Source organism: Cervus canadensis, chromosome 11 (assembly GCF_019320065.1).
Source record: "Cervus canadensis isolate Bull #8, Minnesota chromosome 11, ASM1932006v1, whole genome shotgun sequence".
NCBI classification, from domain to species: Eukaryota; Metazoa; Chordata; class Mammalia; order Artiodactyla; family Cervidae; genus Cervus; species Cervus canadensis.
In genome coordinates this window covers 61149482-61169964 of record NC_057396.1, presented here as the reverse complement: position 1 = coordinate 61169964, position 20483 = coordinate 61149482, and the positions used below count along the sequence as shown (strand labels likewise).

The 20483-nt window shown below is 45.9% G+C and overlaps 1 protein-coding gene across 6 annotated transcripts in view; it reads right to left on the bottom strand.

The window, feature by feature from the left end:
• LDLRAD3 (low density lipoprotein receptor class A domain containing 3) overlaps positions 1-20483 on the bottom strand; it is a 263153-nt gene that overhangs the window by 102525 nt on the left and 140145 nt on the right. For 5 of the 6 annotated variants that reach the window (XM_043482557.1, XM_043482560.1, XM_043482559.1 and 2 more), the window contains one exon: positions 19256-19390. In XM_043482557.1, the coding sequence (XP_043338492.1) occupies positions 19256-19390 (135 nt within the window). The remainder of the gene's footprint in view (positions 1-19255; positions 19391-20483) is intronic. The other variant, XM_043482561.1, reaches the window with a different exon arrangement.

Here is a 20483-nt window from a genome sequence, read left to right as displayed (position 1 = left end):
TGACCCTACGGACTGTAGCTCGCCAGGCTTCTCTGTCCGTGGGATTCTCCAGACAAGAATACTGGAGCGGGTTGCCATTCCGCCCTCCAGGGAATCTTCTTGACCCAAGGATCGAACCCCCATCTCTTATGTCTCCTGCATTGGTACGGTTGGGTTCTTTACCACTAGCGCCACCAGGGAAGCCCCTTCAGATATTTATTAAAGGCAAAAAGGAATGGTGATGTTTAAGCAGTCTCCATTCAGATAACCTTGTGGTCCCATCTCCTCCTCTGGATCCTTCTGAAGACCCCAAACCTGGTATTTGCAGGTTTTTGTACACACCTATGGTGACATAGTGATAAGCTGCTGCTACTAAGTCACTTTAGTCGCGTCCGACTCTGTGCGACCCCACAGACGGCAGCCCACCAGGCTTCCCCGTCCCTGGGATTCTCCAGGCAAGAACACTAGAGTGGGTTGCCATTTCCTTCTCCAATGCATGAAAGTGAAAAGTGAAAGTGAAGTCGCTCAGTTGTGTCCGACTCTTCAGGACCCTGTGGACTGCAGCCTACCAGGCTCCTCCGTCCATGGGATTTTCCAGGCAAGAGTACTGGAGTGGGGTGCCATTGCCTTTTCTGGACATAGTGATATATTCCACTTCTAAGCTGAAATCTGGGTCTCATAGATCTCAGTCTGTTTGTTTGTTTTTTTCCAAAGAATAAACTTAACATTTACAATTTATGTCCTTATACAGTGGTTTTAAAGGGTTTTTTTTAATTGAGGTGATACTGATTTATAATATTATATGAATTTCATGTGTACAACATTATATTTGACTTGCGTGTACACTAAATGGTGTGTTCTCACCACCAAAAATTGGGTTTCTATCCATCACCATACAGTTAATCCCCTTCATCCATCTCACCCTCTCCACCACCCTTACCCTCCAATAACTCTGTTTTCTTCATCTATGTCTTTGTTTGGTTTGGCTTATTCACTTATTTTGGGGATTTTCTTCCATATAGGGGCAAAATCATCTGGTATTTTTCTTTCTCCACCTAACTTATTTCACTTAGTATAATACCATCTATGTTGTTGCAAATGGCAGGATTTTATCTTTTTTATGACTGAGTAGTACTCATTACATGTATGTTCCATATACATATGGAGTATTCCACTATATCATACCCCACTGGGCTTCCCAGGTTGCTCAGTGGTCAAGCACCCATCTGGCAATGAGAAACCGCAGGAGCCTCGGGTTCGATCCCTGGGTTGGGAAGATTCCCCTGGAGGAGGAAATGTCTATCCACTCCGCTATTCTTGCCTGGAAAATTCCTTCACAGAGGAGCCTGGTAGGTTACAGTCCATCGGGTCTCATAGAGTTGGACACAACTGAGTAGGCATGGATGAATACGCACACACACACACACACACACACACACACACATACATATTACTATTTAGCTGGCTGTGTTAGTTGGATACCTAAGCTAACTCTGTTGGACTTCTGAACAAATAGAGGACTTACCAATGTACTCTCAGAATGGAACATGTTTGCCAGGGACTTACTGAATCTATTTTTTTGCCAAGTACCATGCTGTTTTGATTACTCTAACTTTATAGCATAGTTTGAAATCTGGGAATATTAAACCTTCAGTTTTGATTTTTTTTCTCTAGGACTGGTTTGCTATTTTGGGTCTTTAGTGATTCCATATAAGTTTTAGAATTTTTCTGTTCTTTTTCTGTGAAAAATGTCCTTGGGGTTTTAACAGGGACTGCAGTGAAGCTGTAGATTGCTTTAGGTAATAAGAACATTTTAACAATGTTAATTCTTTCACTCCATAAGTACAGAATATCTTTCCATCTATTTATGTCCTCTTCAATTTCTTTCAACAGTGTCTTATAGTTCTCAGTGTACAGGTCTTTCACTTCCTTGGTTAAATTTATTCCTAAACATTTTATTCTCTTGATTACAATTGTAAATGAGATTTTCTTAAATTTTCTTTCTGCTGGCTCATTGTTTGCATATAGAAACATAAAGGATTTTTGTATGTTCTGTTCCCCACAAATTTACTGTAATAATTATTTCTAGTAGCTTTTTTTTGGTGAAGTTTTCAGGGTTTTCTATTTATAAAATCATGTCATCTGCAAATAGTGCATTATGAGGTTTCATTTTCTTCACTGATAAAATGTGGATAATAGTTATTGCTTCATGGGGTTCTTGTGATTTAAATGATTGACATATATGAAATCCTCAGAGAAGTGCCCAGAACATAGCTAAGCACACATATGACAGTCCCCACTTAGTACACCTAGAGCTGCTACTATCACTACCTACAGAATAAAAAAAAAAAAAATTCGGATGAAAGATTGCCATGGGCTTGATGAAGGAGAGGTATATGGTATGATGAGGTCCTCCAATGAGTAAGGGATGTGACTACTTTAAAAAAAAAATACTTGCTACATCATCATACAACTTTGTCTTCTTTCAAGTGTGTTTGTTGGTTCATCCTAACATTTATGAATATAAATCTTGAGAAGGAAAGGACTGTCATGCACTACTTGTGAACTTGTCCCCAGACAAGAAATATAGCTAAGGGAGTCTAGACAGTTTATTTATTCAAGACAAAGCAGACAAGGGTGCCAAGACAATTCAATAGGGGGAAAAACAGCCTTTTCAACAAAAGGGCTGGGACAACTGGATGTCAAAAGGCAAAGGAATGAATCTGGACTTCCGACTCACACACACAGGAAAAGGAACTAAAAAAGGATCGCAGACCTAACTGCAAGGGCCAAAACTATAAAATCCTTGGAAAACACAGATGAGTAAATCTTTGGCACACTGAAGTAGGAAATGGCTTGTTAAATATGAAACTCAAAGTATAAACAACAAAAGGAAACACAGGGGAACTGAACTTTATCAAAATTAAAAACTTTCGTGCTGCAAATGACACTGTCAAGAAGGTGAAAAGACAACTCACAGGATGGAAGAAAATATTTGCAAGTCATATATCTGATAAAGGACTTGTTTGAAGAAGATCTAACAAACCTTTACAATTCAACAATAAAAAGACAAACAATTCATCTTAAAAATGGGCAAAGGATTTGAAGAGACATTTCTCCAAAGATGATAAATGAATGGTCAATAAGCACAGGAGAAGATACTCAACATCATTAGTCATTAGGAAAAGGTCAATCAAAACCACAATGTAATACTGTTTCATACCACGAGGGCTATGATAATAATAACAATAAAAAGACAATTGTCAATGTTGGTGAGGATCTGGAAAAATTAGAACTCTGCTGATGGGAATGTAAAATGGTGCGGCCACTTTAGAAAACTGTCTGGCAGCTCCTCAAAGAATTAAACATAGAGTTATCACGTGCATGCATGGGTTCTCAGTCACTCAGTCGTGTCTGACTCTTTGAAACCCCATGAACCTGCCAGGTTCCTCCGTCCATGGGGTTTTCCAGGCAAGAATACTGCAGTGGGTTGCCATTTCCTAAGGATCTTCTTGACCCAGGGATGGAACGCATGTCTCTGTGTCTCCTGCATTGACAGGCAGATTCTTTACCACTGTGCCACCTGGGAAGCCCTACGTGGGAAGCATAATGGGAAGAGACCTGATTTTTAGTGTCTAAAGAATTGGATTCCTGTCTAGTCTTGTCATTTCTAAGCTGTGTGACCTTCGACAAACCACATCACTTTCTGGATCTCTGTTCTCTCCTTTAAAAGATCAAAGAGTTTATCTAAAGTTTCTCAAGCAGAGCATTCATGGTATTTGGGGGTGGGGAGCATGATTCTTTGTGAGACTGTACCCCACAATGAAAGGCACTGAATTTCCCTGACCGCATCCACCAAATGCCAATCATGTCTCCACCACCTGTCACATCATTTTGAAATTCACCATCAACATTTTCACATGCCCTCTCTCTCCCCTACATTTCTGCAGAGCAACATTTTTTTAGCTCCAAATACTCCTTGTCACTGGCCATACTTCCTTCCTCTTTAGTTATTTCTGCCTCCATACAACTCTGATCACGCTCATTGCTCACTTCCACTTTCATGATCTGTTCTCGGGGGATATAAACATCTTACAGAATCATCTCAATTTTACTACTAGATTGGGAACGAAAGGGTTGACCAAGCAGAGAACAGTGCCATCAGAGGCATCTCTGAACCGGCAGAGCCCACGAGGACCGCAGTCCTGTGGACACCACCGCAGCCGCGGTCGTCACGCTGCCGGGGACACTGTCAGCCCGTGCGGGGAGCCGGGGACTCGGACGATCACTGGTCCATTTCAGCTGGGGCGCTGTGATGCTTCTGACTCGTTCTAGCTGAACAATTTTGAAAATGCATGGTGTGGTTCTGATTCAAAGTACTTTTAATGAAAAACAATAAGGGAGAATAACGGAAACAAAACAAGGCCAACAGCAGAACTAAGAAAGCAGCAAAAACCCTCCCAGTTTCTGCTTCACATTTCTGTTCATATTCCAGTTTTAAATATAGCATGTATTAAATATGATGTGAAGTCATATTTTAATGCCCTCTGTGCGAATTTTGCAATTCTAACAGGAGACACACCATAAATTAGTCTGGGGGGACTCGTCTTTTCCACACGTCTCCAAGTGTGATTGTGTAGAATGGATGATCAGTCACTCCAGAGACTTTTTTCTCCCAGATTCTACATCTTACAATTTTTTTTTTTTTTTTTTGCTCTAAGAGATGACTCCTGCAATCAGAAGGCAAATCTTTGTTCTTCCTGATAAATCATCAAAGTTAATTTCTTCCAAACTAATCAAGATTCACACACGGCTTTTAAACTTGTGCCAGACCTTAGAAATGGAGAGAACCACGTAATGGAGGAGAGCCGCTTGTTCAATGATACTTGCCAAGTGCCTAACATTCAGTAACACCTGCTGAACGAATAATTGCTCATATGAATTCACCCGTTATTTACCAATAAGACAGCGTGTCTAATGACATAACCAGGGAAGTTATTATGGAGACACTTTGACAGCAGATGCCCCTCCTAAGCATCTCCCATCCCCGCTTCCTTGGCAGAGGGTCTGCCCCACCCTACTTCTATGTGAATGTTCACAGTCTGGAATGTTTCGTCGCCTTGTCCACTTTTGCAGGCCAGGAAGCAAGATGCCAGATGAAACCAAGGCCGGGCCCTGGCTCCTTGCTGGTAGGCAGGGAGGAGAAAGCCTTGTTAGCTGTCAGAGACAGAGCGCCCTGGAGAGCTCTCCTGATTCTTTTATACTTACTGTTTCTCCAAAGAGAAAAAGGCTCCAGCCAGTAGCTATGGTGCTTGCTGGTTACAGAGAGAAATGCTGACCTCTGGGGAATGGAACCCGCACTCAGCAACATGTGCTCTCAGCTTTATGCCTGCAGCCTTCTCTCACTTTTCCTTCCAGCAATCCTACAGCCAGCCCTGGTCATCTTGGTGTTGAAGAGGCACAGAGCAGTTTAGCAACTTGCCCAAAGTCACAGAGCTGCTAACTAGCAGAGCTGCCAGTTGACCTCAGGCTGAGTCTGGGCTCTTGAAAGTGCTGTCTCATTCATGTTCTATCGTGAATATGGCTGATACCACTATAAGGTGATGGGGAGGTCTTAGAACTCAGAGGGCTCCTAAATTTATACCCAAAGCTTAATGATTCTTTTTTTTTTTTTTTTTAACTTTCTCACATTAAATGTTCTCTGTATCCTCCATGCCAACATTGGGCTGGCAGAGAAAATCAAGCTCCACCCCCTCAAGTATGTCTCACACTGAGGAAGTGGTGGGCATAGATTTGGGCTCAGCTTCCATCAGAAGTACCGTATGCAGCCCCTATGGGGTGACTGTGCCACCCACAGAATTACGGGGTGACTGTGTGTCTGAGACGACACAGCAGAGCCTGCGGGAAAGCAGCGTCTCCAGTCCACACGTGAAACGCCACCTTGTAAGCGCTCGGCATACGACGGCCCCATGGAAGCCCTCTTGGGAAACGAGGGGCCCAGTGAAGAGCTGGAGCCAATCAGCTTCTTCCCTGCAGGGAGCCCAGAAAGATGTCTTTTAACTGACTGAGGTTCCGATTAACTACTACTGCATAACCAATCATCGCCAAATGTAATAGCGCAAAACAATGGCATTTTGCTATCCCTCACAGTTTGTTTGGTTCAGGATTTCAGAAAAGGAGAGACACTTCTGGCTCGGGGGTCTCACCCAGGGCTGCAGTCAGACAGGGCCTGTCCAGGCATCTCGCTGTCACGGGTCTCTCCAAGGTCTCGCCCTGGAGACTAGTTTGGGCTTCCTTATAACATGGCGGCCTCAGGGCGGCTGGACGCTTACATGGCCACTGAAGCTTTCAACGGGGAGCGTTCCAAGAGCAAAAAGGAAGCTGCGTGGCCTTTCACAGTCACAGGAGTCATGCAGCATCACTTCTATCATTCTCTGTTGATCAGAATAAGGCAGCCCAGTTTCCAGGGGAAGGCTTCATTTCTTGATGGAAGGATGACAAAGGATTTGTGGACATGCTTTAAGACTGTCACACGCAGACTGGGAGAAAAAGAGATGTAACTGAGCTGTGGACAGCATGGGGATGTGGGCTTGGGGGCGGGGGGAGGCACACACTAGACAGACATGTTCTCCAAATACACATTTCCAGAAGGGAAGCAGACAGGCACTGGGAGGCCAAAGGAGTCTGAGGGAAAAATCTATAAGAGGTTCTGAGCCACGTGGGAAAGCCTGCCTAACAAATCAGCTAATGAGGACAAGGCACCTGTCCCCGGAGATTTCCTTCAGATGCAAACTGACCCAAATCTAAGGCCCACTGACTCCAGGGAAAATAAAAGCAGAATCAAAGTCATGTTCCTGCCATCTGAAGAATAGCTATCACCTTGATCACACTCCAAAATCAAGATAAAAGCTTGCACGGGGTCACAACAGGCTTATAATAAGTGAGACCATGAAGGAACAAAGAAATACATGAAGCGCCTTTTCAACTGCACACCTGGAAATGCAGAGGTGCCGCCCCCACTGGGCGTGTAACTGGGTTCCCCGGGTTGGCACTGCAGGGCACTCCAGCTCAGGCCTGTTTTGCTTGAGAGCGTGAAGAGGCAAAGAAAACCCAGAATGTTCTCTCTCAGGCTGCAAGAATCAGTGACACTCAGATAAAAATCTGTGGTCTGGTGGCGGTCCACGCAAAAAACCCACAGGACATGCTGTGGGCATGCACAAACCTCTGAACTATCAGCTCAGTTTAAAAGACACTGTGACCGAGACTGTGACCAATTATTCCCCAGTATCTCTCCATCCTCCCTTTCTGTCTTTAGAGATATAGACTCCTGGGTTTTAGCTGAGCATATTAATACTGACAATGATTAAGAATGCCTTTGTCAGCCTCTCTTGCAGCTAGCCAAGGTCATGTGACTCTGTTCAGGTCTCCGGATTAGAAATAAAAGTGATTGTACAACTTTCAGTTCATTGCCTTAAAAGTGAAGCAGTTCATCTGGTCTTCCCCTCTTTCCTTCTTCCTGATGTCTGGGAAATAGTGACCACTGGAGCATCCTTAGGGGAGGGCAGAACTCCCTACTGGCCCAGACTGCTCACCCCTGGGATGTTATATGTGAGAGAATTCATCTTAGTTGAGGCACTTATTTTGGTTATAACCTCCATCACTTTTAAGACACTGTATGATGGGGTCTCCTTGTTACAGCAGCTTAGCCTATTTCCTAAACTAATACATAGTTCCTGAACTGTCTCAAGTCCTTTAAACTAAGAACCTCGTGTTAGAAAGAACCTGAGAAAAAACAGTAGCAACTAGATACTAAAGGTGCCCTCAGATTTGCTCATATCTTTCTTTTCTCTACTTTCCCATCTTTCAAGACCTTCCTAATCGTCTAAAGTATGAAAATCTTGCTTGATTCCATGTATGATTGACACTGACCACTCTTTCAGCAGATTATCCCTTGTAACCCACTCAAGCCAGTTCAAATGATTTCTCAGGGTCATCCAGCAGTGCACCAGCAGAAGACCTTCAGTAAAAGCTGACCCTGATGGTAAATTGAGCAGCACACACATTACAGAGGGCACAAGACCTCAAAGAAGGGAACTCAGGGAAAGGGGAACACATGTAAGTATCATATTGCAGCATTCCAGGACCAAACAGTAACCAGACTGATAACCTGCTGAGTTTCCAGAGAGAAACAAGGAGAGAACAAGAAAGGGGTGCTGGAAGCATTTGGGGGCTGTGACAAGATATTTGCAACATCAGAACACATTTTTATTTTTCACAGATCACAGAGCTCTCAGGTAGCCAAACCAGAGCCCCTCCAACCATCACCACCCTCAAGATAACTACTGGATTGTGTAACCCAAGGGAGATTTTCAAATCAAGGGTGGGGACTGGGGAATCGCCAGAGTGTGGCCATCATCTAACCTCCCAAGCTATTCTCATGCTGGGAGGATTCACAGAATCTGTCATTCCGCAGTCTCATTTACAATATCCGCAAGTCTCAATTAGATTTCCTCTGCCAGTGGGACCGCAAAGCTCCGTAAGATCCACAGAGGATCAGAATCCTCGTTGCAGGCAATGATAACCAGCCCCTCCTGAGGATTCCGTCACCAGAGCAGAGCATCTCATTTCTCCTGATTTTCCTCCTCCGGCTCCACCTTCCAACTGAAGCATGCAGGGAGGGGGCCTGCAGAAGCCAGCCTCAACCCCCCTGACAGCTTCACCCCCCACCCCACCCAGACAACCGCACCCCACTCCACACACAAGTACACGCTGCTCTGGCCATTTGGATCTCTGCCTCTGAATATGCTGTTCCCTCCGGCTAGGTGCCAGCTTCGTGCTTGCTTCTGGGTCCATTTTTATTTATCCTTAATGTCCGGGCAGAGATTGCATCCTCTGAAGTCTTGCCATATTCCCCTAGGAAAAACAGTCACCCCTCAATGACTAGTCATGTCCTCGTGTACCCCCAAGGCATGCCCCTCCTTCCCCTGTTACAGCATTGATCACGTGTCCGTGCATGCCAAGTTGCTTTGGTCGTGTCTGACTCTTTGCAACCCCATGGACTGTAGCCCACCAGGCTCCTCTGTCCATGGGATTCTCCAGGCAAGAATACTGGAGTGGGTAGCCATGCTCTCCTCCAGGGGATCTTCCTGACCCAGGGATACACTCCAGCATGATTATCCACAGGGCGTTGTTTCTCCCTTACTGACTATGAGCAACTGCCATCTGATCGAGCTTTGTGTTTCTTCCAGAACCCAGGGGGAACCGGGCAATAACAGGCACGGTGCAAATGATCGGTGTTTGATGAAGGTAAGGAAGAGTCAAGACGGTAGAAGGGTGTTGGACGGGGAGCTGAGGGCCATAAGCTGTCCACAGACAGACAAATGTCCCCCACACACTCAGACTGCACAAGATGGCTTGTCCCGAGACTCAAAAAACTTGCAGAGAGACAGTAAGCCCCACACTGGGTCCCCCTGCCCGGAAACTTGGTCCGTCTGCCTCAGGAAGAGACACACTCTGCCAGGTGTCCAGGCAGGAGGAGAGAGGGAGTACAGGTGGGGACAGAAGCCAGGAGATGGAAAGAGAAGGGGGACCTGTGTGGGGAATGGGGGAGACTGGAAAAACAGCTCGGAAGATGAGCACGCTGGCTACGAGATCAGGAAGCAATTACTCTGATGAGTAGAGAATCATTCTGACTTGCTTCTAAATGAGGGACATATTAGAAATCTCAAGTGTCTGCTGCAGTGGGTAAAAGGAGGGAGGCTTTGGTGAGACAAACACTCAGTTACTAAGAAGAGAACCCCACAGGTACAGAAAGGCACAATCAACCTCTCTCAACCTCCTTCTGGTTCTTCCATCGAAGTCAGCATTTCTGCCTCTCCCAGCCCAGCTGGGCTTTCAAAGCCTCAAATTAAAAGTAGAAAAAAGGCTTCTACATTCCTCCTGTTAATCATACCTCCAGCAGTTTTACTCTAAGTGAGGCCAAATAAATTCTTTCAGGGTGACAACTCTTTCCCAGGGTCCCTCTACTGAGGCTCTTGACATCATCTGGTGACACGAGTTTTGCAGTGAATAGTGACCGCCCATCAAATTCTAGGTTGTGATTTTTGGGGCTGGATCCCCTAACCCCAGACTACTGTTTTATTTTTTAACTATACAAAGCACTTCTCCATTCATACTTGAAAAACAAAACAAAAAATTAGCACTTCTCCCATCTCATGCCCACCATGATTTCTTTACACGTCTTTGGCTGCACATCACTTGGTTTCATTTCGCGACAGAAAGCCAAGGTCTCTTCCAAAAGCGTAAGCTCCTTTTCCTCTCAACTACCCAGGCCAGTTGCAGGGTCAGAGAGCTGGAGTAGAAGGGCAAAGAGCAGGCCTAACTGGAAAATACTACAGTAGGTTCTCCAGTCCCATAAAAACAGCATCCCCATGGAGACCTGCTGTGGGCCCTTTCTACCTGTGGCCAACTTCATGGAGTTTATCATCAAAGCTCAGCGAAAGTGAAAATAAAAGTGAAAGTTGCTCAGCCGTGTCCGACTCTTTGCAACCCCATGGAATTCTCCAGGCCAGAATACTGGAGTGGGTAGCCATTCCCTTCTCCAGTGGATCTTCCCAACGCAGGGATTGAACCCCGGTCTCCTGCATTTCAGGCAGATTCTTTACCAGCTGAGCTACCAGGGAAGCCCCCAAACTGGCAGTGCTAGCTGCCAGTACATCCTGAAGCCATCACCCTGTGCATCCCCACTGTCATCACTGTCACACATCTGGTCCATGACTCAGTTCAGTAAAGTTCAGTTCAGTCACTCAGTCGTGTCTGACTCTTGGTGACCCCATGGACTGCAGCATGCCAGGCCTTCCTGTCCATCACCAGCTCCTGGAGTTTACTCAAACTCATGTCCGTTGAGTCTGTGATGCCATCCAACCATCTCATCCTCTGCCATCCCCTTCTCCTCCCGCCTTCAATCTTTCCCAGCATCAGGGTCTTTTCCAATGAGTCAACTCTTCGCATCAGGTGGCCAAAGTATTGGAGTTTCAGCTTCAACATCAGTCCTTCCAATGAACACCCAGGACTGATCTCCTTTAGGATGGACTGGTTGGATCTCCTTGCAGTCCAAGGGACTCTCAAGAGTCTTCTCCAGCACCACAGTTCAAAAGCATCAATTCTTTGGCACTCAGACTTCTTCATAGTCCAACTCTCACATCCACACATGACCACTGGAAAAACCATAGCTTTGACTTTACGGACCTTTGTTGGTAAAATACTGTCTCTGCTTTTTAATATGCTGTCTAGGTTGGTCACAGCTTTTCTTCCAAGGAGGAAGTGTCTTTTAATTTCATGGCTGCAGTCACCATCTGCAGTGATTTTGGAGCCCAAGAAAGTAAAGTCTCTCACTGTTTCTGTTGTTTCCTCATCTATTTGCCATGAAGTGATGGGACCAGATGCCATGATCTTTGTTTTTTGAATGCTGAGTTTCAAACCAGCTTTTTTACTCTCTTCTTTCATTTTCATGAAAAGGCTCTTTGCTTTCTGCCATAAGGGTGGCATCATCTGCATATCTGAGGTTATTGATATTTCTCCTGGCAATCTTGATTCCAGCCTGTGCTTCATCCAGCCCAGCATTTCACATGATGTAATCTGCATATAAGTTAAATAAGCAGGGTGACAATATATGGCCTTGACGTACTCCTTTCCCAATTTGGAACCAGTTTGTTGTTCCATGTCCGGTTCTAACTGTTGCTTCTTGACCTGCATACAGATTTCTCAGGAGGGAGGTAAGGTGGTCTGGCATTCCCATCTCTTTAAGAATTTTCCTCAGTTTGTTGCGATCCACACAGTCAAAGGCTTTAGTGTAGTCAATGAAGCAGAAGTAGATGTTTTTTCTGGAATTCTCTCCCAGAAAAGAAGACTGCCATGACTGCCCACGGAGAAAATCCAAGATCCTTAATGTGGCTCCAATTTACCACCCCACAGACCACCGCTGACGGCGCCATTTTACTTCCGAGTTATTCCTCTCCTGTCCACCAGAGGGCGCCACGTGGTTTTTGTCTTCCCCGCCCCGCTTCAGTCTTTCAACTGCCCCAAATGGCAGATTCTTTACCATCTGGGAAGCCCTCAAATGCACCACGCTGTTCACCATGCTCAGTCCTGGATCTTATAGCCTATAATTCCTTCTGCCCGGAAGGTTCCTTCTCCCCCCACCGTCCCCTCCTCCTGTCCAGTTAATTCCTCCTTATCTTCCCCGTTTCACCTTCAGCATCACTTTCTCAAGAAGGTCTCAAATTCCTGTCATTCACTTCCACAGCATCCTGCCTCTGCCTTTCCCACACACTCCTCACACCAGTAACCAAGTCAATGCCTCCTTTTCCTACTGGGATGTAGGTGTCAACAGAGCAGAGACCACACTTGTCTCGTTTCCTATTGCCGTCTTCCATTCTAAGATCCACATTCCCCCCTCCCATTTTAACATTCTGAAATTGGGATGCAGCTTAAAATCAATAGTCCATCATAACTGAATTGTCAGCATTTCCTCCTTCTCAGCAAAACATAAAACAATAGTGGGCCTTACACTTGATGGCATCTTGCTATTTGTCAAAATAAGGTATGTCCCTGTATCTAATGGGCCCAGTGCCCAGCACATAGCAGCCATCAATAAATATTACGTGATAAATACACACAGACACACACACATTTCCTGAGGACCTGATATTAGCCGGGTTTTGCTATGTAACAAACACACTTTAAAATCTCTGACCACAGCAGAGATTTAGTACCTCATGCATGGGTCCACAGGTGGGCTGCATCTTTGCAGCTTCAGCTGGGACTGACCCCAGGCTGTGACTTGGGTGCAGGTCTGACCCCTGTGTCACTTTTCCCTGGACCAGCAGTCTGGTCGTCTCGTGGCAGACCTTAGAACGAACGAGCCCAAGCACAAGGGCACAACACACTCCAGGCCCCTTTATCGTCTGTCTGCCAACATTCCGCAGTCAGAGCAAGCCTGGCATCCGCAGGGAGGGAGCCTCCGCTGGCCACTGTGCCAGTCACGGGGTAGACGGAGGGATCAAAGACCTGAAGAGAAGAGTCCACCCACCGTAGGCCCCTCATGGAGGAAAGGTCTGGGAAGGGACACCACACCTCGCATTTCCGCAGCACCGAGGGCCAGCTCACACACTGGACCAGACAGAACACGGCCCTGCTCACCATGCGTGAAGGCCCCTGCGTTAGCAGTGGTGGTCCGAACGGCGCATCCCTCCGCCCAGTGGCCACCAGGAATCCTCCTAGATTCCCTTTGCTGTCGGGGTTTATCCGAGGTATTTATTTGAGAGCATAAGTAAGAAGCAATCACTACCCCTAAACCTTTCTTTCTGCAGCTGATTATTTATCCATTGTAAGGCTAGGCTCCAGCTCCCAATCTGAGTGGGTGACTGGCTAATTTATTTACTAAAATTTTTTTTAATTGAAATGTAGTTAATTTACAATAATGTGTTAATTACTGCTATACAGAAAAGTGACTCAGTTACACACACATATTCTTTTTTAAAATATCCTTTTCCATTATGGTTTACCATAGGATACTGAATACAGTTCTCTGTGTTCTACGGTAGGACCCCGTTGTGTGTTCATTCCCTACATAAAAGCTTGTATCTGCTATCCCCAGCCCCCAACTCCATCCCTCCCTCAACCCCTCGCCCTAGGCAATCCTCAGGGTGACTGGCTAATTTAGGTCGGCTGGGGCATTAGGACCAGACGGTAGAAGACCTGAGTGCCACCGTCCTAAGTGCCCAACAGCAGGAGTGTTGACGGTCTTGGTCAGAACTTGCTGGAAAGCTGGAGGCGTTCTGGCACCCTGATTTCAGTCTCAGAGCTGCTCCGGAGACAGAGTTAATGAGGCCTGCACACCGCGTACAGAAAATGAACATCTCAAAATGCACGCTGGGAGACGGCCCATTAACCACACGCGGCTCGGGCCAGCGCTCTTCCCACCAGGAGGATGCCCGCTTGGCTGACCTGATTCCATGAAGGCCCCGAGCGCTTTCACGACTCCCTTACACCCTCACCTCCCTTTGATTCCGCACTCTGCTCACTTCTTAGCAGTTCCGCATCCCTTTGTCTGTCTTTCTGCCGTGGCACTTGGCACGGGGCTGTGCTGGGCCTCAGTGTGACTTCCTGGGAGCCGTATGCCCTTGCTAGGCCTGCGGTAACCAAGCGCCACCAGCTAGACAGCTTCAACGAGACATTTTTGGTCTTGTGGTTCTGGCACGCTGGCTCCTGCTAGGGGCCGGCAAGGAAAATCTGTGTCTCTCTGTCGGCTTCTGGAGGTTTGCTGGCAGCCTCTGGTGTCCCCTGGCTTGCAGCTATACCACCCAAGTTCCGTCTTCATGTCCCTCTGTGTGTCTGTGTTACAACATGCCCTTTCGATAAGGACATCAGTCACATGGGATTAGAGGCACATCCCGCTGCAGTGTGACCTCATTGTAACGAATTCCAATGCAAGGACTCGATTTCCAAGTAAGGTCACATCCTGGGGTTTAGGACTTCAACATATGAGCTATAGGGAAGAACATAATTTAAAAGACTCCAAGACCACTTCCGTATCCCCTGCACATAGTTCAGGGCCTGACACGTGGGGGCACGCCATCACCTGCCCCCTGACCAAAGTGCCAAAAAGGACAGCTCACGTGCTCTCTCTCTCACACACACACGCACACACGCACACGCCCAATCCTGCAGAAGAAACAGGACAAAGCTGTCACTGTGAGCTTCTGGTGAGGTGCCCAACATCGCGGCCAGCTTTCCAAATTCTTCTCTAAGCATTATCACCAGGATACAGCAAGCGAGATAAAGAAACTGCAACCCAAGTGCCAATACACTCAATTAACTACTCTGGCACTGGTGGCTTCTTCAGGAGAGCTTAACTTCCCAGCATGCCTCACCCTGGGGGAAGGTGGGCAGGCCTCATTAGTCTTTCTGACCGAGAGGAGAACTTGAATACAAAGAGAGGAAAGCATGCCCGCCTCATACACAACCTCCCCCCTGAGCTCAAGGGACCAAGGCTGGACAAGGTCTGCTGTTCCTGGTCCCAGGACAGTGGTACCCAGAGAACCATAGCACGGGGTGATGGAGAACGTTAACTCGTATCTTGGAGGACCTAAGTTCCCAGCTTCATTGCTTACTTGCTGTGTGGTCATGCCACAATTACAGAACCTCTCTGTTCCTCGGGTTCTTCCTCTAGAAAAATGGGGGTCATTTTCTGTTCCTGGATCCTCCTGTCACAGGGATTTGGTGGACTGAGTAAGAAAATCTAAGTCAAATGCTTGGAGTAGGGCCTGCCACTTAGCGCTTAATGTGATGGCTGTTCTTGTAAACACCCTGTCTGACCTCTGTCCAAACGACTGACCCTCTCTCACCATCACCTGAGTCTTCATAAGCTCTCTGTGACTGGAATGATCAGAAGTGGGGCCCACATAAGGGATATTCATAGTATCCATTTTCTACTATGGCATAGCAAATTACTCTGAAACCTACAGGCTTAAAAAAAAAAAAAGGTCATTATCTCAGTTTCTGTAGCTCAGAAATCCAGGAGTAGCTGAGCTCTGCTTACTACAGTTAGAAAAGGCCATAATCGCGGTATCTTCTGGGCCGCAGAGAGCTCAAGGTTGGACCAAGGGAGAGGCCAATTCCGGGCTCACCCTTGTGGCTGCTGGAGGCCTCGGTTCCTCATGGGCATTTGGTTGGAGTTCCCTCTCACGCAGGCCTCACAGCATGGCAGCTGCTGCATTAGAGGGAGCAAGATGGTAAGAAAAACAGACGCGGGGTCTTTTGTAATCTTACAGGGAACTGACATCCCATCACTTCTGCTGCTCTTCTCTTTGTTAAAAGCGAATCATGATTTATACACCTGTGTGCACAGCAGCATGACTCACAACAGCCAAAAGGTGGAAGCCACTCACGTGTCCATCAACAGATGAATGGATACACAAAATGCGGTACCGACGTACAATGGAGTATGATTCAGCCTTAAGTAAAAAGGCAGAAAATTCTGACACATGTGACAACATGGATGAACCTTGAAGACATTATGCAAGTGAACCAAGCCAGTCACCAAAACATGCTGTAGGATTCCATTTATAGGAGGTATCGAGGATAGTCAAATTTCATAAAAACAAAGTAGAATGGCAGTTGCCAGGGGCTGGAGGAGGAGGAATGCGGAGCTGTTGTTTGATGGGTATAGAGTTCTAGTTTGGCAAGATGGAAAAGCTCTGGAGATTAGCTACACAATAAGGTAAACTGTTGAACCATTTTTTTAAAATGGTTAATATGTAAGTTTTATGTCATGTGTGGGTGTGTGCATGCTAAGTCACTTCAGTCATGTCCCACTCTTTGTGACCCCATGGACCATAGCTCTGCCAGGCTCCTCTGTCCATGGGATTCTCCAGGCAAGAACACTGGAGTGGGTTGCCATGCTTTCCTCCAGGGGATCTTCCCGACCCAGGGATTGAACTTTCATCGCCTGCATTGCAGGCAGATTCTTTGGCCAACAGGCCACCTGGAAAGACCCTATTGTGTGTAGTTTGCCAAAATTAGAAAAAAATAAAAAGGCAAGTCACGAGGTCCAGATCACATGCAAAGGGATGGGATTACACCAAGGCATCAACCCTAGAGGCTGGGGACCACTGAAGGTGGCCTGCCATCGTCAGTCATGCATCCAAAGTTGGAAAGAATCTGTCGGTTCAATTAGGACTGAATCCAGCATGTTTAAGGCCACCTCGCTGCTGACCACTGCCAATATGCGCAGAGCGGCACCTGCTGACCCTCGGATGCACCCTCTCAGGGAAGGTTCCTAAGCAACAGAACGTCATATGCAAAGACTGCTCCAAAGCCACTGCTGGTGGAATTACCTCGTAATGGTTTATACTTCCAATCGGTGAAGCCCCAATTAAAATTCGATTCCACCATAGTGTTCTTTGGTCTCCAATACATCCCATCTGGAACTGAAAGGTACCGTAATGACTGCACTTTCACGGTCCCATTCCCGCCTCCACGTCTTGGCAGGGTTTGTTGTTGCTTTGCAAGACCACATGTAAGGAAAGGAAGTAAATGGGGACGAGAGGAAGAAGTGAGGAGAGGCACACACAAAGTTGGAGCCTCTCAGTGGAGACACGACCTTTTCATACCCTCATCAAATTAGAGGAAAAGTATTTCAAGCACCCTATTTCCTGTCTTGGGGTCCGTTTTCTCCATCCCATCAAAATAAGCATCATAAAATATCATTTTATTTTCCCACATCAATTGAAAGCGATGATGCAATTTTTGAGGGCTGGAAGCCCAGCAGAAGCAGCTAGGACGTATTAATATTTTGACTAAAGGAGTTCATGTACAGAAGGTACCCAGCACAGTAGCTGGTACAGGGCAGGGATCGATAAACATCATTAAGATGACAATAGGTCAAATCCTACACAATGTAGTGTCTACGCAAGATGCCTCTGAAATTCTTCAGGAAGACATTTAAAAGCCCAGGATGGGTCAGGTATTCCCCTAGCATGGGCACACTGGTGTTCATATCAGCAGCAAAATTAGCAGTCAGTTTGCATTTAGAAGCTGCCTGACAAGAAAAACATACTCTTCAATACTAGAATTATACCCAGAGCACAGGGACATTCATATCGCTAATGGATTATAGTGGTCCACAGATTTTCACATGAACTCAATTTACCTGGAGGGCCTATTAAAACACAGATTGTTGCTGGACTCACGCCTAGGGTCCGTTGGATGGTCTGGGTGCAGCCTGAACTTTGCATTCATAAAGAGTTCCCAAGTGATGCTGATCCTGCTGGTCTGAGAACTAAACTTCACTTGTGAGAAGAGGACACAAGGAGGGGATTTTTCCAGGCCAGGACAATCAGGGGCTAACTTTGCCCAAGACCCACCTCCCGGAGCTGCTCTCTGTACAAATTTTGGCAAAGTCCAAGTAGATACAGATTTTGTCTTTTCTCATCTATGGACCTCAGGCATATGGAATAGATTGATCTTAAGCCTTAATGTGTGGCCCCCTCTCACCAGTGGTCTATGCATGGCCAATTTGTTCATTCATTCATTTTTAACAATGTAATAAACACCTTCCAAAATTAAAGCTACGACCTTGAAAGGAACTTCCATCTAACTTCATCCTACCTCCCAACCATCCTACCTCCCAACATATGAGTTAACCAGTTATCCATCCTTATCTTGTTTTTCTTTTTTGCAGTATTAAATCTGTAATCAGTGATACTATCATAGAGTGGAGTACTGACTAACGGTCAAAACAAATAATCTTTACCAACAAAATAATATGGGTGGATCACAACAACTTAATACTAAGTGAGAAAAGTAATGATTGCATATGGATGATACCAGTTTATAACATTAGAAACATATACTTTTTAGGATGCTTTAAAATTGACATGCATTTAAAAAATTTGTATTTTTTTCTAATCACTGAAGAAATAAATATGTGTTAACTGGAAAAGAGTCAGTGAATAAGAAAAGGAACCCAGTCAGTTTTAACAGGGGAGGATATGACCCCTCTGTGTCCTTCTGGGTTCCCTAAAAATCTCATCTTTCCATCCCCAAATGCATCCTTTGGTTTCCGCTCAACAGCTCTGAGAGGAATAGGCAATTCACACAAGAGGAAGCAAAGCAGTAAACAAACACCCAGGGGGAAATGTTAACTTAGCTCATCATCAGAGAAATGCAAACTAAAGCATTTGAGGAACTATCATTCTATGACTACTAAATCAGCCAAAATAGGGAAAAGAGGACAAGAGTGAACTCTTGGGATATTACGGTAAACCTGATACACACAGCCAATACTAGCAGCAGTGGAAAATTTTTTTAAATTTCCCAACAGGTGTATGATGAGATGTAATCATGAACTGTGCGGATGTCTTACTCCGCTGAATCTATCCTGAAGAAGTAACTCAATGGAAATATCTCGGTGGCCCCCCAACAATGCAACTACTTAGAAAACCATAGTAGAGAGCACTGTCCGGTATGCAGTGCAGCTAGGCAAACTACAATATTGGAGAGAAAAACGTGTATTTGCTATTTAATGCACGAGAAATATGAAGTACAAAATGGTAGGTGGGTTATGGTTAAAACCATGTGGAGGAGAGCTGCGTGGTAAGAGCAGAAACGAGCACGGCTGTTGCATCTGGAGGTGGGATGGGAGTTGTTTTCAGTGTTACCGTGGCGCGGTGTCGTAATTATTTTTTTTTTAAAGAAACGGGGAGGCGCCTACCTTGAGAACTCTCACAGCTTTCCTCGTCACTGTTGTCCTGACAGTTATTCTGCCCGTCGCAGATGAAGCTCTTGTCAATGCAGAGGCCGTTCTTGCAGTGGTAGCGGGCAGTGGAACACAGCAGAGGGTTTGCTGCTGTGAAGGGAGAACAGAGCAGATCACCAGGGAGGTTAGCCAGTCCCCTTGGGACGCCCAGAGCCTTCTCCATCTAGGGGTGTGGCCTGCTCTAGAGGCAGTGAACTCATCTCGGATGGCTGACTCAAAGCCTGTCCTGGGAGACTGGTCAAGCAGTGACTTGGATAGGGCAAGGCTTCCTCTGCCCCATTCTAAAAGCTCCTCCTTCTGCTATACCACAGGTTTTTGTTGGTTATCCATTTTAAATACAGCAGTGTGTACATGACCAATGTTATGTGCCAGCCTGGATGGGAGGGGGATTTGGGGGAGAATGGACACATGCACATATATGGCTGAATCCCTTCACTGTTCATCTGAAACTATCACATCATTGTTAATCAGCTATACCCCAATACAAAATTTTTGGTGTTGAAAGATGGTAATGATAACCCTATATGCAAAACAGAAAAAGAGACACAGATGTACAGAACAGACTTTTGGACTCTGTGGGAGAAGGTGAGGGTGGGATGTTTCAAGAGAACAGCATGTATATTATCTATAGTGAAACAGATCACCAGCCAAGTGGGATGCATGAGACAAGTGCTCGGGCCTGGTGCACTGGGAAGACCCAGAGGAATCGGGTGGAGAGGGAGGTGGGAGGGGGGATCGGGATGGGGAATACATGTAACTCCATGGCTGATTCATGTCAATGTATGACAAAACCCACTGCAATGTTGTGAAGTAATTAGCCTCCAACTAATAAAAATAAATGAAAAAAAAATAACAAACAATGTTAAAAAAAAAAATAAAATAAAACAAATTAAAAAATAAATTAGTTGAAAAAAACCAGAAGCTTCTTCCAAGGCATCATGCTGGTGCCCTATAACCATACCAACATGGCCAGAGGGCAATGCCTAGCCCCAACTGGTCAACCTCAAGGTGGGCCAGCAGCCTCTGAGGGGTCTAGAGCAAAACCGGAGTCTCCCAGGAAAGTTAAGAATGGAATGGTCGGTAACAAAGAGAAGAGCAAAGATGGAAGGAGAGGCTGGGTTGGGGATCCATGAACCTGTGCCACGGACGGAGCCATGGTACATGTAATCCAAGGGCTGTGTCA